Below are 14,535 nucleotides of genomic sequence, written 5' to 3' on the forward strand. Positions count from 1 at the left end.
CCTAGTTGAGCGGTATAATGGTTGTCGCGTGTGGAGCTTAAGGAAAGCTCTCATGTCTCGTCCGACATTTCTTGATATTAAATGTACTTTTTTTTTCAGCCACCTTCCAGTCACAATTTTCATTGTCCACACTCATATTGCAGACTGGGAAACAGGTAGATATCCTCTCATAGGAACATTGTGGAACCACGGCCAGGAGGAAACCAACGTAGTCAGCGCGCCTTCGCTTGTAAGTATACTTGTCAAACTATATCATTCTAATATTTCTAAAATGGACTATTTCTTGATGAATAACAATACTCTCTCTCTCTCTCTTAATGCTAACTTAAACGCAAGGCTAATCAACTTTCCCGCGGAAAGAAGTTATGTTTTTCGCTGATTAGCGCCACAAGAAAGGCACAGCCAGTGTCGTCGCCATAAAGATGATGGGCGCACGTCTACAATTATGGCTATTACCATAATTTTTCATTTCCATAACTTTATAGCACGCTGAATCACTCAGGTAAGAAAAAAAAGGCACATACGCCCCATCCCCATTCGCGGAGTATATCATTTGGAATCCCACTTGAGCACAAATGATGACATGGTATTATTAGATGTAGGGTTTATTGGTTATGTTGTTTATTGAGCAGAGTGGGTTTATATTCATGATGTAGGGTAAATGGTTTTCCTGTTGAAAGTTTGGTTCTCAAGTTGCGCTAATTCCTCATATTTCACTTTAGTTTCATCAACAATGGCCATGAGCGTTGTAGGGGCCAGGCGAGAAGGACATTTAGGCTCCAACGCGCGCGCTGAAGACGTGGTCTTCATATATATTTTAGCTTCTCTCTTTTACCTCGTCCTTGAGCTGTCATTTTCAAACAAGGGTAGCGCATATACTAATTGATTACCCCAAAAAACATTGCTGACGTCACGGGCTCTGATGTATTTCTCTATCGACAACAAGAAGGGCAAAGCTGGAGCAGTCGCTATTGTTATTCAAACAGCGTTGTGGAAGTTTTTCGAACCTTCATGCGGTCGACTTTCTTTAATTGGTGCCTGGGGCATGACTCTAACCCGGTAGCTCGCAAATAGCTTACGAAACCTCAATGCTATTTGCTAGTGCAATTTATATTTAATGGCAAACGTGAATTATTTTCTTCCTTTTTATCATGCTAGAACGCTAATGACTTAGCTTCTTAATAGTGTTTTTAACGTTGTAACTTAATTCTTTTCAGCTTCGCACTGCCAGAGACCTAAACGCTGCCAGCATTCCTCCGAGAACTTGTGTCATGGCGTCGTTCACACTGATGGTGGGAGAGTTCCATAAGGTGAAGATCTCCGCGAAGAACATTCTAAGCGCGGGCTCTTTGGTGATTAAGGACTTCTCGCAGGTAGGTGCACCTCATGATCTCGCGAATGGTCGTAAGGCAGTGGCGTAGCCAGAAATATCGTTCGGGGGTTGGGGGGGAGGGCGGGGGCGATTCACGTTCCAGCTCGGCTTACTCCTTATAGAATTTGTCAATGGATCAAATACATGACTAATAACTGCGTGTCTATTGCCAAAGGTGCAGCAAACGAATTCTTGAACGCTACGCCCTGTCAACACATGTAAAATATGTATTTTTTCATAGAAGAATATATTCGTATGTCCCAAAATATTGTGCCAGAAATAACTGATATCAGTGCTTGCATGTTTTTGTCTAATAGGTAAAGAAAGTATCACGTGAACTTTAGAACTATATCAGTTCGAAACCAGCAAAACAGTGCATGCCGCCGGTATGAAAAACGCGAATACCATGAATGAACGAGTTGAGGACAAACATTTTAACGAAGTTTTGTCATTAAGGAACCTTGTTTATATGTTTGTACTTGCTACGGCCAGGAAAAAATCTCATTGACGCTGACCTTCGTTGCAATGTATTGTGCAAGAGCAGCTGTCACCGTTCGTGTATTGTGAGTAATTGCACCGAAATTGTAGTCGCAACAGAAAGCACATGCTAAAAGCACGAGTTCTGCAATATACACATTAAAAATGCTAAGATACAACGGAATATACAAATGCGAAGATACACCTTGATAAAGGGCAAAAAAGTGTCACTTGAAACAAAGTTCACTTCGTGTATACACAAAACCGTGCAACAAAATATATAAATGTACGTATAAGTCTCCAGTAAATATACGTATCTAAGCAAAAGTCAATGTATAAGATGCGTCAAGCAAAGCAAATAAACACGTTGCGCAATCGTGGATTCAGAGATCACATAATCCCAAGCCCTCACGCCGTTGGATCGCACTTGAAGAAAGGCGGTGCGCTTGCTCCCCGTGTTTCTCCTTGGCACACGCAAGACAGCCGCCGTTGTCGGCTCACCCGTCTCCCCTCCACTCTACGCTCTCACTCGAACATGCAGCATGGGGCGTGCGGTGACGATGTTAGCGCCCTTGGACTTTATACGAAACATGAGGGCAATGGCGACGGCAGGAATACGCCTGGAGTGTCCATATAATTGCTGTCGCAATAATATGATAAGAATACCCGGCAAATGAATAGTCCCGTGGCCCATTAATTTCCGCAAAAGAAGAAGCAACAAAATCGAAGTTTCACCATGCGACAGTTCGCTGCGCCGCAAAAATGACTTTTCTTTTGTGGGGAGGGGGCATTGAAATGAAAAAAACAAAAGAACACAAAGCAAAGCATGTTACCAGAATCGAATGTATTCTTGGGCCCCTAATTTGGCTGCCTAAGGAATGTCGAAGAAAATGTGAGACGTTTGGTCCACAGAGAACCACATGCATTCCTCTCGGTATCCTACCCTGGCGAGACAAAAGACTTTCCGGAGAGGATGCAGCAAGATAGAAGCGAAGGTGACGCCCATTAAGCGAAGGCGTTGCAATCCGTCGAGATCCCATTGATGGCGAGCAACCATTGTTTATTTTTCTTGTCTGTTGGACAGAAAGCGTCCAAAACTCTTTGAGGCCAAAACCACTCGGCCAGAGAAAAAAAACGAACGCGCACCAAAGTGCGCCGCGCGGTGGCGTGGGCAACACGAGAAAAACGCTTGCGCTCTGGCTGGCTTTGGCAGCCCGCGGGTAGCAAGAACAAGAAAATTGAAGAGGCTGAATGTGTTCTCGGAATAAAAGACAAAGTACAAAAAATAAATGAGAAAGTAGTTAGCTTTGCTGACTTTGATGTCTTGACATGGTTGCTTTGGGGCAGGTGAAAAAAAATGTTGATATTCTTTTTCGGTAACACGACGGCACAAATGAACTACCGCAACGCTTCGTCTCATCAGTCCTCGTTGCGTGCTTTGTCAACTTGTTTGATAGTGTGTTGATTTGGCTTGTCTCGCTGTATGGTCCGATGTATGACTTTAGCAAAGTCGATGCACTTTTGTTGTCAAATGTTTATAAGACCATTAAGCCCACAATGTTAAAATCAAAAGGCCGGCTTTCGAAATAATGCACCTTTCGCATCAAAAGTTGATGGGAACATTATGGTCTTGAAGTTTCGGAATTGAAATCCATGCACTCCTTAGATTCCGCGGCCTCCGCGAGATACCGCGACGTGCCCGCTCGCCATCAAAACGCGCTTGAAATATTGTGCTCCGGTGGGGCTTCTTGCGTTAGGTGATAGGTGACTCCCGGTGGATGGTGTGTCCACGAAATCCAGCCCGAGTTCACAATGTTCGCGCCGAAATGTCTTTTTGAGCTTGAAAAATGACAATCTAGACAAAAGTCAGAACAATTTCCGGCGCCGGGGTTATTTGGTCGGCGGTGCATGACAGCACGAAAAAATTTCGGAGGGGGGCAGGGGCTAAAGCCCCATCAGCCCCCCCCCCCTTCTCTGGTGACGTCCCTGCCATAACGTTGTAGAAAGTGAGCTAAGGCCCTTGAATTGCCTAGCTGTGCTATGTCATCTGTACCAACATGATTCTTGAGTGCAATAAAAAAAAATTGCCCACCTTCTTACATGCCATGGTAGCTGCAATAATAAAAAAGAGGTTTTTGTACACGCAGTTGGTAAATATATCTTCGTCCACTTTCATACTTCTTCGCAGCTTTGCAGCCGAAAAACCGGCGTGTTTGTCGTAAACAAGGCCCTAGTGAAGCTGTACTCCGTTGGCTACAACCGGACATACGCCTATGATGATGCTGAAACAATGACAGCCAAGGTTCGTGAAACTATTATAGAGTTGGCTTCCTACGTTTTCATTTCTAGTGTTCGATCTGGATCGTACACAGGATTGCTCATTGGTTTGTTCACGTTATTTTAAAGCACTTTTTTATGGACAGGCTGGTTCATCTTCCTATAGATAGGTAAATGAACTAAAAATATACAAACGACAGATGCACCAGGAAGGTGCGACGTGCGCTGGCGGTGTCTAGATAGAACAGTTCGAGCAGAAGTACTCCAAAAAGGTTGACCTTTGAGCATGTTTATGACGACCTTTGTGTCATCTTTCATTAGGCGTGTGACTTCATGCTCACGTGAATGAGTTGCGACTCTATCTTTTTCCGGTGTTCAAGGCTGTGGCTTTCTTCAAGCTCTACCAACACCTGCGTCAGGGCTGGGCTGTGTTCGATACAGAATTTGAGGACTACGATGACACCTGCGGCAACGGCACCTTCAGCAGGCTGAAGGCTTTCAAGGCGAAGCTTGTCGCATGATTCCAGTGTTTGCTACATAAAAGGGGGGCGACACTAGGCAGCCTCAAATATTGGTTGGACATCGTAATTAGCTCTCTTTTTTGTAGCATACACCACTATTGCATGCTTGCAAGCGCCCTTGTGTGCTTATATTTCACAAAATGCATAAAAATTAAATACCGTTGTGATATGCGGCTCCGGAAGTTTCGAGACTGAGAGTATGGAGTTGGGCTGATTAGCTCAAGACGACTAAGCCCTCAGATGGCTACACAATCATGTGCACTAGTTGTCTGAGCTGTTAACGGCGTTGAACTCAAATCAGCTGTAGACCAAAGTTGTGCACTTGTGCAAGTGAGTTCTCTGTATCTGGTTATATTACACCGCTTCTTCCAGATGCTGTCACCAACAGTTATATAAACAAACATCGGCGATTTTTGTCAAAACTTTGATAATATTAAACAACGCCGAGAACAACTGCGCTGGAAGCCACAATGCGACCGGTTGCCAAACTGAACACGATGAAATTCTATTTTACAAGTTGTATGTAGCGCTAGCTAAAAGCTTTATGAGCTCTTAGTCTGTCGTTGCCTACGGCACAAGTAAGAGATTATTTTATTGGGCCCTTGCGCAATTGCTTTGTGAATGATGTCGTACATAGTTACCCAAGAACAAATTTGTAATTTACACAGACGATAAAAGACATTTCATATCACGTTGCTACATCGAGATGATTACTATATCAGATGAAGTGCTTCATTGCATTCATTGGGGAACAAAATTTCTTAGAAGTGAATGCAGATAAAATAAAAGCACTCGCGCGATAACAGCAGCGAGACAGCGGCCGCAAGAAATCTTTGGTGACGGGCCTTACCAGTCTGCTGCGCCGGAACACAAAGCGTGTTTTGAAGTTCCTCCACCGTGCGAAAAGTCTATTCTTAAGTTTTGAGATAGAGGACATACGTATTACGCCCTAAAATTAATACACAAAATTTCTCGTATATACTACGGCAACCTTGACTTGTAAAATTGTCTTTATGCACAGAGTTAAAGTGTTGAATACCTACGGGCTTCGATTTTAACGCACTTCTCCTACTTGATATAGCTCTTAATGCTCGTCTTGCTCGCTAGATTTAGCGGACTACGTCAGTGAGCAAAACCGGAACCTGTCACAGCGAAAGGGTCTATACCGCTGTTCATTTACGTCGCAACATATAATAACACACCTGTTGAATTTCCAGAGCAAACAAACTAGCTAGGTGGTTATTGCTGTTTAGCACTAGGATATAAGGGCCACTTCTTTAACGCGACAGCGTTAAGTAGGTCGTGTCGCAGAAAAGCCGGTGGCGTCGGTGTCAGTGGCATTGACCGTGAGGGAAAAATCCTGGAAGGGAATTCATAAATAAAAACAGCTTGCAAGATGGGCTTGGTTGGAATCAAACTAGGGTCTCCGGAGTGTGAGACGCCACCACTCAGCCTCCATTGTTCGATGGTTAAAACCGCGACAAAACCACTCTAGTGAATGCGGTGTTGCCTTAGAAACGTGCCGTAGAAAGTTATACTGCGGCGTATATCCGTAATTATGAGCATGCAAATTACAGAAGTCGCAGTCGTACGCTTCCGCTACATTTCTTCTGTGCTTGGCGCACACGCAGAGCCATCTTGCGGCAAACACAGAAGGCCCCCTCCTCGCAATGTACGGCACTGCCCCGACAGGTGGCGCGCCACTCGCCCGCTTCTCCCCTTCGTCTCGTTTGAGCGCATTGGGGCCGTGCAGGGACCGGTGCGAGGATGCCCCGAATACCCTTGCCTTTAACAAGTTTTCTCGCTCTCTCCCCTTCCAAGTTCCAGCGTGCGTCACTCAAACCCTCGTGTTTAGTCGACGCGGCTCCTCTTTCCGCTCACAGCGCGATTCCTAGATGCAGCGTCGGATGCGGGACGTCTCTGATGTGATCGGTGTGCCGTAGCGCGTCTGTTGGGAAAGCCTCCCCTGCGATGTGAGCTGTGCTGCTCGCGAGGAATCATGCGTCGTGGTGGTCCCAAGCGAGATAGAGGATGATCCCATTGAGGCGTCTGCCCCATGATCGCGTCCACCTTCATGGCGCGTCGCGGCCCGACTGTCCATGCCGATCACGACGTTTGGCTCGCGTAGATTGTTTCTCCCTCCGAGACACCGAGTTCTTTGGTTCGTTCCGCTTGCTCAGGCGCATGTTTCGTTGCCGCGCCGAACGCTGCGTTGCTCGGCGCTCGCCGCGTCATTGGTGGGTGCAAAGTCCGATGTGTGACTCAAGAGCATGCCGAGCGAATGAGTGGGCGGTGCGAACGGGGTGCGATAAGGCTATCACGTTCCACTCTTGAAGGCGCAGCTTAAGCGTCCTCCAATTCTTGTGCAAGAATTGATTGGTATAACTGGTGTGGTAATAAACCAAGATATCTGATACTTCAGTTGACATGTCGATATATCAAGAAATATTTGCTTCAAATTAAGCACAGCAACCTTGTATGGGCAGCTACAGCTTTTTCCGGTCTTGGTGAATTCTTCCAAAAGAGGATGGAGGAGGAGGAAAGAGAAAAGTAGAAGGCAGGGAGGTTAACCAGAATAACGTCCGGTTGGCTACCCTACACCGGGGGAATGGGAAAGGGGAAAACAAAGATCACAGGGAGAGAGAGGAGGGAAGGAAAGAAGGAAATTGCGGCGAGTTCGCTGACGCGTGTGGTCTTACAGAAATCGCGTTAATAGTCACAGATGGTCGCACAAACCCGTCGTCCTTAAGAAACACAAAAGCGCCTTCACCGCTTTATGGGCCGACGGGCGATGGGGGCGGTGTTCTAGCAGCACCTGCACAGAAAGCGGCCGATTGTCCAGTTTTTGGAAAGCTTTGGCAAGTTCTTGTCTCTCTGAGGCATATCTTGGACAGTGGCACAGCAGGTGGTCGATGTTTTCTTCGGTGCCACAGACCTCGCAAGCTGCAGTGTCAGCCATTCCAATTAATGTAGAGTATGCCTTTGTGAAGGCCACTCCTAACCAAAGGCGACAGAGAAGCGTAGCTTCACGTCGAGGAAGTCCGAGTGGAGGTCGGAGTTGCAGGGAGGGGTTTAGTCGATGCAGTCGCGTGAGTCGTAAGTTTGGTGAGTTCCACTCGGTCACTGTGAGACTGCGTGCCAGGTGTCGAAGCTGCTTTGCAGCATCAGTCCTCGAAAGCGGAATTGAAACGCTGTGCTCTCCTTGATGTGCTGTGCGAGCAGCGTTATCGGCGGAATCATTGCCACTGATTCCACAGTGACCAGGTATCCATTGAAAAACGACCTCGTGACCTTTTTGTTGGACATCATGGTAAAGTTTCACAACTTCGTATGTCAATTGGTCATGACATCCGTGTCGGAGAACTGACTGCGTGCCCTGTAGTGCTGGTTTTGAATCGCAGAACACAGCCCATTTTCTAGGTCTTTCAGAATCAATGAATTCCAGTGCTCGACGCAGGGCCGTTAGTTCTGCCGCCGTTGAGGTCGTGACATGCGATGTCTTGAACCGCAGTGTCATTCCTCGCGTTGGTATAACCACGGCACCAGAAGAACTGCACGACGTAGTCGATCCATCGGTATAGATGTGCACGTGGTTGCTGTACTTTTCGTGCAGAAGAAGTAAGCTCAGCTGTTTTAGAGCAGGGGCCGGTAGATCTGTCTTCTTCTGCAGTCCCGGAATCATTAGATGTACTTGTGGACGGCTCAAACACCACGGAGGAAACGCTGGCTTGGCCGCAGGTGCGTACCCTGAAGTAAACGACGCACGATGTGCACTGACAATACTGCTAAATGTCGAGCAGGGCCTTGCAGCAGTGAGGCTCGCCAAGTGGTGGGAAGGGGTCCTAGCATAATGCCTGAGATGCATACGCATTGTCTCAACGGTAATGTGCGTCGTGATTGGGTTATCCTGCGCAAGGGCAATGGTTTCAGCCGTTGATGCACTGCGTGGTAAGCCAAGACATATCTTAAGGGCTTGGGCTTGAATACTCTGAATCGTACGCAGGTTAGTCTTGCAGGTGTTGGATATTGCAGGCAGGCTGTATCGCAGGAATCCAACGAACAACGCCATGTAAAGCTGTAACATAGCCTGTATAGATACTCCCCAACTTTTTCCTGCAAGGAACCTGAACAGGTGACAGATAGCAGTCAGCCGCTTTTTCACGTAATTGACGTGCGGAGTCCAAGACAGGTCTCTGTCAATTATGACTCCCAAGAATCTGTGACTTCTCCTGTATGGTATAAGTTGTCCGTTAATAGATACGCCGTAACCAGACATTGGCTTCCTCGTGAATGCCACCATTGCGCACTTTCCGCACGAAATTTCAAGTCCTCGTTCACGAAGGTAGCAAGATGTCATTGTGGCTGCCTTCTGAAGCCGAGCGCGAAGCTGAAGTCGTGTCACACCTGATGCCCAAATGCAGATGTCGTCCGCATAGATGGAAAGTCCTACCGTGCTTGGCAGGTTGTAAACTAATCCACTGAGGGTGAGATTGAAAACAGTCGGGCTAAGCACTCCTCCTTGAGGGACTCCTCGGCTACCGTAATGCTCGGATGTCGGGCCATTTTCTGTGTGCACGTAGAATGGTCTCCTCTGTAAGTAGTTGCACACCCACATATACATCTTACCACCAAGTCCGACGGCTTCTAACGTGCTAAGGATGGCTTCATGGGTGACAGTATCATAAGCTCCTTTAACATCTAGAAACAGAGCAGCAGATAGTCGCTTACAGGCCTTTTGGTGTTGCACGTAGGTTACCAAGTCAACAACACTGTCTGTTGACGAATGGCCCCGTCTGAATCCGGCCATAGCATCCGGATAAATTTCATAGTATTCTAAGTACCATTCCAGACGTGTTAAAATCATTCTTTCCATTGTTTTTCCGACACAGCTGGCTAGTGCGATCGGACGGTATGAGGAAATGTCCAAAGGCGACTTGCCAGCTTTGAGAAGTGGAATGAGGCGAGTTGACTTCCACTCTTGCGGAACTGTACCCGTCTGCCAGGAGTCGTTGTACAGGAGCAAGAGTGCCTTCCGAGCTTGGTCTCCTAGGTTACACAGGGCACGGTATGTAATGCCGTCAGGTCCTGGCGCTGAAGAACGCCTGCACAAAGCCAGCGCAGCTTCTAGTTCTTCCATAGAAAAAGGGCATTCCATGCGGGGATCGCGTGAAAACAGTGGGTGGTCGAGCGTTCCCGTACCCGTTCCATCGGAATTTGCCTCGCCAGCAATCTTTCTGCAGAAAGATTCAGCGACGTCAATATCACTACATTGTAGATAAAGTGCCAGAGATTTAAACGGGTGGCGCTGACCAGAGGTTGTGCGAAGTCCACGAAGTCCACAATGGCTTTCGCGGATCCAGGGACTCGCAAAAGGATACCCATTGTCGCGAAGCCAGCTTGTTCATTTGACGCTGTATTTTCTTCTGTGTTCGTCTAGCCAATCTCAAGTCATGATTGGACTTCGTGCGTCTGTATCTTCGCTCCGCACGACGGCGAATTGCTCGAAGTTTTGCTAGTTCGATGTCGAAATCGGTGCGGGAAGAACTCCTCGTAAGCAAATGCGTGGTCGTTTGTATGGCATCCTTTATCGCGCCCTGTAGGTTACACGAGGTGCCGTCACGACAACAGTCTTCCATTATTATTTTGTATTTAGGCCAATCGGTGCACTGGATGGTTCTGGAGGACTTGGAGCTAGTCAAACCTTCGATCTTCAAATAGGTTGGGATGTGGTCGCTGCCCCGTGTTTCTAAATCCGAAAACCAGTGCACTCTTCTCGAAAGCGAACGTGAAACGAAGGTTAAGTCCAAGCAGCTGCTATACGCTGATCCACGCAGATAAGTAGGGCTTCCATCATTTGACAAGCAAAATTCGTTTTCAGAGGCAAAGGACACCAACGCTCTGCCTCTAGAATTAACTTTGGAGCTTCCCCATAGGTAATGGTGGGCGTTAAAGTCACCAGTGAGCACCCACGGCTGTGGAGTCGATGTTAAAATTCCCCGTAGGCGCTCACAATCTAGACGGCTTGCTGGAGATAAATAGGCTCCAAGTATTGTGAACGTGAGCTTTTTCTTTTTCACTGTTAAGCAAACGTATTGATTTGCTTCGTTAGGAGGCACTGGGTGATGTACATAAGTCAAGTCACGGCGTATAAACACAACAACCTTGCTGCACTCTCCGTGGGTAGAGGACATAAAGCACTCATACCCGGACAGTCTGATAGGAGCTGACAGGTTGGGCTCGCAAATCACGATAATGGGGAACTGGTGCGTAAAGACAAACTGTCTAAAGTCGGGCATGCGTGACTTAAGCCCTCTGGCGTTCCACTGAAGGACAGATGCATTCTTGACTTCCTCTTGAAACGACGGCATCTCTCGGGCCGTGGTTTTACCCTAGAGCCGCAAGCACCGGACTCAAGGTGTCCAGCACCTGCAGTGCGCTCTGTGCCGACGGGGTTTTCATGCTGCTCAGTAAAATGCGCATGGCGTCCATAAGTGACTTCAGCATCACTATGACTTGGCGATCCTCAGTCGTCGGCCCATCCGCGCTTCGTGGGGATATTGAGGGCGGCGCATTTTGATGTGACTCCGAGGCAGGTTGTGTTCGTGGAAGTGTAGGCCACTCTTCAGGGGGCGAGAGTGTTGCCCCAGTCTTCGCTTTTGCACTGTCGCTCTTTGTGGAAGTTGGCGTTGATACGGTAGCCGCTTTGCCGGAAGATGGTGTATATCTTTCAGTAGGCGTGACTCTTCGTGCTGCTCTTCGGTGCCGATGTCGTCGTCGCCTGAGAGTAGCGGCAGCCTCTCTGTGTGTTGAATGGTCCCGTACCATACGTTTAAGTATTGCTCGCTCGTTCCTCACCCGCGGGCAATCATTCGATGAGGCCTCATGAGTACCATGGCAATTAGGGCACTTTAACACAGTTGCGCGACAGGCATCTGCTGAATGAGATTCGGCGCAACGTGGGCACACGAGGTTATTCCTACAGACACCTTTTACGTGCCCCATCTTGCAGCATTTGTAGCATTGCAGGGGCTTCGGTACGTATGGGCGGACTGCATGGCGGACGTGGCCAACTTTGACGTGTGAGGGAAGGCTGTCTCCATCAAACCACAGCTTCAGGCAACGGGTGCTGCCAAGTCTTGCGATGTGCGTGATAAGAGTGCCTTCTGTAGTTGGCTTTATTAATATCGGTAAGTCGTCGCTTGGTATAGAAATATCGACATCATAAATGACGCCGATAGTGCCACTGCAGCCAGTAGGAATCATGGATCGCACTTGCACTTTGTCGATCTCCGTTACGTGCCGCAGGTTTTGCAGTGCACTACGGTGTAGAACATCTACTGCAAGGACATTCTTCCGTGCGTTTATTCTCACGTCCTTTATCTCGTTTGGCGCGATTCCCTCAAGAAACGCAGAAAGGACTTGCCTGTTTAGGAGTCGCAGATTTGACACTGGGTCCACAGGCATGAAGAGCATAGTGTACGGCCAGCGCTGTTGTGTTGTCTTCACGGTGGAGACACTTGGTGACGATGACCTCCGTAGCAGTCTTCTTTTTGTGGTTCGGCTCATGACAAGCGTGAAATCGTCGTCCGACGAGTCGACGCCGTCCGAGTACAACTCGGTTGCCTCGCTGTCCGTGTCACTTGACGCATTGCCACGTTTCCTGGACGTGACCCCACGTGATGGCTTGGCTCCAGGAAGGTCTTCGAGGGCTTCTTCGTCCATTACCGCAACACGGGAGCGGCAGCTCCCACAGTTTGGAAAGAAACAAAGCGAGACAAAGGTACAAGCGTTCTATGATCTCCAAAAGAGGATAAAACGTGCTGTTGGTAACTACCTACGAAGTATACCTACAGAGCATAGGTTGAGAACTGTTACAAACAGATTGAATGAAATCTACAGTAACGGACTTTTACAGATGTTTCCCTAAGGTAAGTGTTAAAGCATCTATTATGTGCAGAATATCGATTGTTTGCGTAAAATGTGTTACTTCACGCCTAACGAAAATCGGAACTATGGAGACATTTGCTGTTTTAGAATTTCGTTATAGTTCACAAATGTTTATAAATATTACCCAGATTTCTTCAGTGTTGATACGAATGGGAAGTGAATATATCAACCTTAGAAAGTCAATGTTGCCGGTGTCAACATTGCCGCTCCTGCACGATTCGATCGCCTGTGGCAGTGGTGTTTCATTGCGGTAGTAATGATACGGACGCTGAAGGCTCTTTTGCGCCCTTCACCGTTGGCGCGCTGACGGCGTACCGTGGCGGTGGCTGCGTTGGCGCAGCCACCGCCACGGTACGGACGCGCATGAGCGGCCCGCGATTAAAGGATTATGTCTCCCAACACGCACAGTGCGTTCTGCTGCAAAAGTGGCGAAGCCAAGGTAACGCACAGTCAAGCATCGCTTAGTCGGCTTTGCCAGAGCCACGCCGGCGTTGTGGCATCCGCAGCTTGCACGATTGTTGTGCGTACATACGTTAGCGTTCCTGTCCAGGAGATCTGTGCATACCCCACACACACGTGCTGCATACGCTGATCTGAGCGTAACGTATCCAGTACACGTCATGCTAAACCTAATTCTTTCATTGGGCGCTCACGAACACTGGCGGTTCTCCTTCAATCTCATCGCGTGTATCTTCAAGGTGCGACGCATTCGACACCGCTGGTGGCGCTCTTATCCCGCTAGCGTAGGAATCTTTTATACACACACACCACATACGCGATCAAGTAGGCGTGTGAATCCGAAAGCTCCGTATACACTAGCGTTTCCAAACGCTTTCAGCGACACGCCAAACCTTTGCTATCGCTTTCACTGCTTCTCCAATGGGCGGAACTGCCGGTTCTTTTGTTTTTCTATTGAGACCATAGCGACACGAAGGAAGAGATGGCCCTCGCAAAGTTTCCGTGCACTTAGCGAAGGTTCACTGTAAAAGTACTTTACATGCGGCACGTTATATGTACCTGTATTACCTAGTTAATTGTATCTTTCTGAAAGCAGTGTGCACAAATTTAAGCGAGTTAACTAAATAAACTGGTTGGGAGATTTCACCAGCCAGAGAATCTGTCGACTATTATTGTAGCGCATGGTTCGCCTGCTGTGAGGCCTCCTGCTCATCAACCATAGCTGAGTAACACTGAATTTTCATGGTTTCTCACTCTACGACGAAAACGAGGTAGCTAAAGGAAAAGCAGACACCTTCAATTACTGCGGAACATGACCAAATGCTTTTCACGACAATGCAAGGTGACGTTATGAAGCTTCCACTGTAGAGTTTCTAGACATCGTTCCTGCATAATTACTTTTTTCGTGACAAACCTGAAACAACCAATCTTTTTTTTTCTACCGTCACTTCTCCGTCCGCAGAATAATCTTCGTACTTAAATTTTTTGTCATAAAAGTCATTGTCCTTTGGTGCGTGGTAGATAATACCAGACACTGATGTAATAGAGCAGTTCTACATAAATTCTTTGAAGCGTTTGGAAAGTTAGGCTACTAAGTGTGCCGACCCTGGTGCGTGCACTGAACCTTTTCATGATGTTTCCGCTAGTACAACTGTTTTCCCTATGTCATCCGATGCCCCCTTTTTTATTTTGTTTCAGTTTTCGTCATTTCCTTTCGCTGCGTACATTTTCCTTCGCCTACAGCGGGGCCAATCCCCATAGTGGCTATATGTACATCAGCCGATTTGTGGCAACAACTGCAGCAGCAGCGTCGATTGCTGCACACAGAATTAAAAACTGCGGGCGTTGACATATATAGCGGGCGGTGCTTCGTTTGTATACCGGACGAATAAAATAAGTTACATCCGCCGACGCACAATTTAAACCGCGGAGTGCAATATTTTAGCGATCAACAACCGCTGTCTACCCACTGGCAAACTCCGG

General features: G+C 47.6%; 2 protein-coding genes across 2 annotated transcripts in view; one reads left to right on the forward strand and one right to left on the reverse strand.

Annotated features, from left to right (window-relative positions):
* Positions 1–14,535, reverse strand: part of LOC129385158 (uncharacterized) — a 65,361-nt gene that overhangs the window by 21,944 nt on the left and 28,882 nt on the right. The gene's annotated exons all lie outside the window — the stretch shown is intronic.
* LOC129385157 (uncharacterized) lies at positions 121–4,668 on the forward strand. Its single transcript, XM_055071333.1, has 4 exons — positions 121–229; positions 1,218–1,373; positions 4,038–4,151; positions 4,507–4,668. The coding sequence occupies exons 2-4, from the start codon at positions 1,272–1,274 to the stop codon at positions 4,645–4,647; spliced, it is 357 nt and encodes a 118-aa protein (XP_054927308.1). The 5' UTR covers positions 121–229; positions 1,218–1,271; the 3' UTR covers positions 4,648–4,668.

This window comes from Dermacentor andersoni, chromosome 5 (assembly GCF_023375885.2).
Source record: "Dermacentor andersoni chromosome 5, qqDerAnde1_hic_scaffold, whole genome shotgun sequence".
NCBI classification, from domain to species: Eukaryota; Metazoa; Arthropoda; class Arachnida; order Ixodida; family Ixodidae; genus Dermacentor; species Dermacentor andersoni.

What these genes read in the sequence shown, in the direction of transcription:
- LOC129385157 (XM_055071333.1), top strand. Translation starts at nt 1,272, where the DNA reads ATGGCGTCGTTCACACTGATGGTGGGAGAGTTCCATAAGGTGAAGATC. An exon ending in TGATTAAGGACTTCTCGCAG is followed by an intron (nt 1,374 to 4,037) that starts GTAGGTGCACCT and finishes ACTTCTTCGCAG; the next exon opens with CTTTGCAGCCGAAAAACCGG. An exon ending in CTGAAACAATGACAGCCAAG is followed by an intron (nt 4,152 to 4,506) that starts GTTCGTGAAACT and finishes CCGGTGTTCAAG; the next exon opens with GCTGTGGCTTTCTTCAAGCT.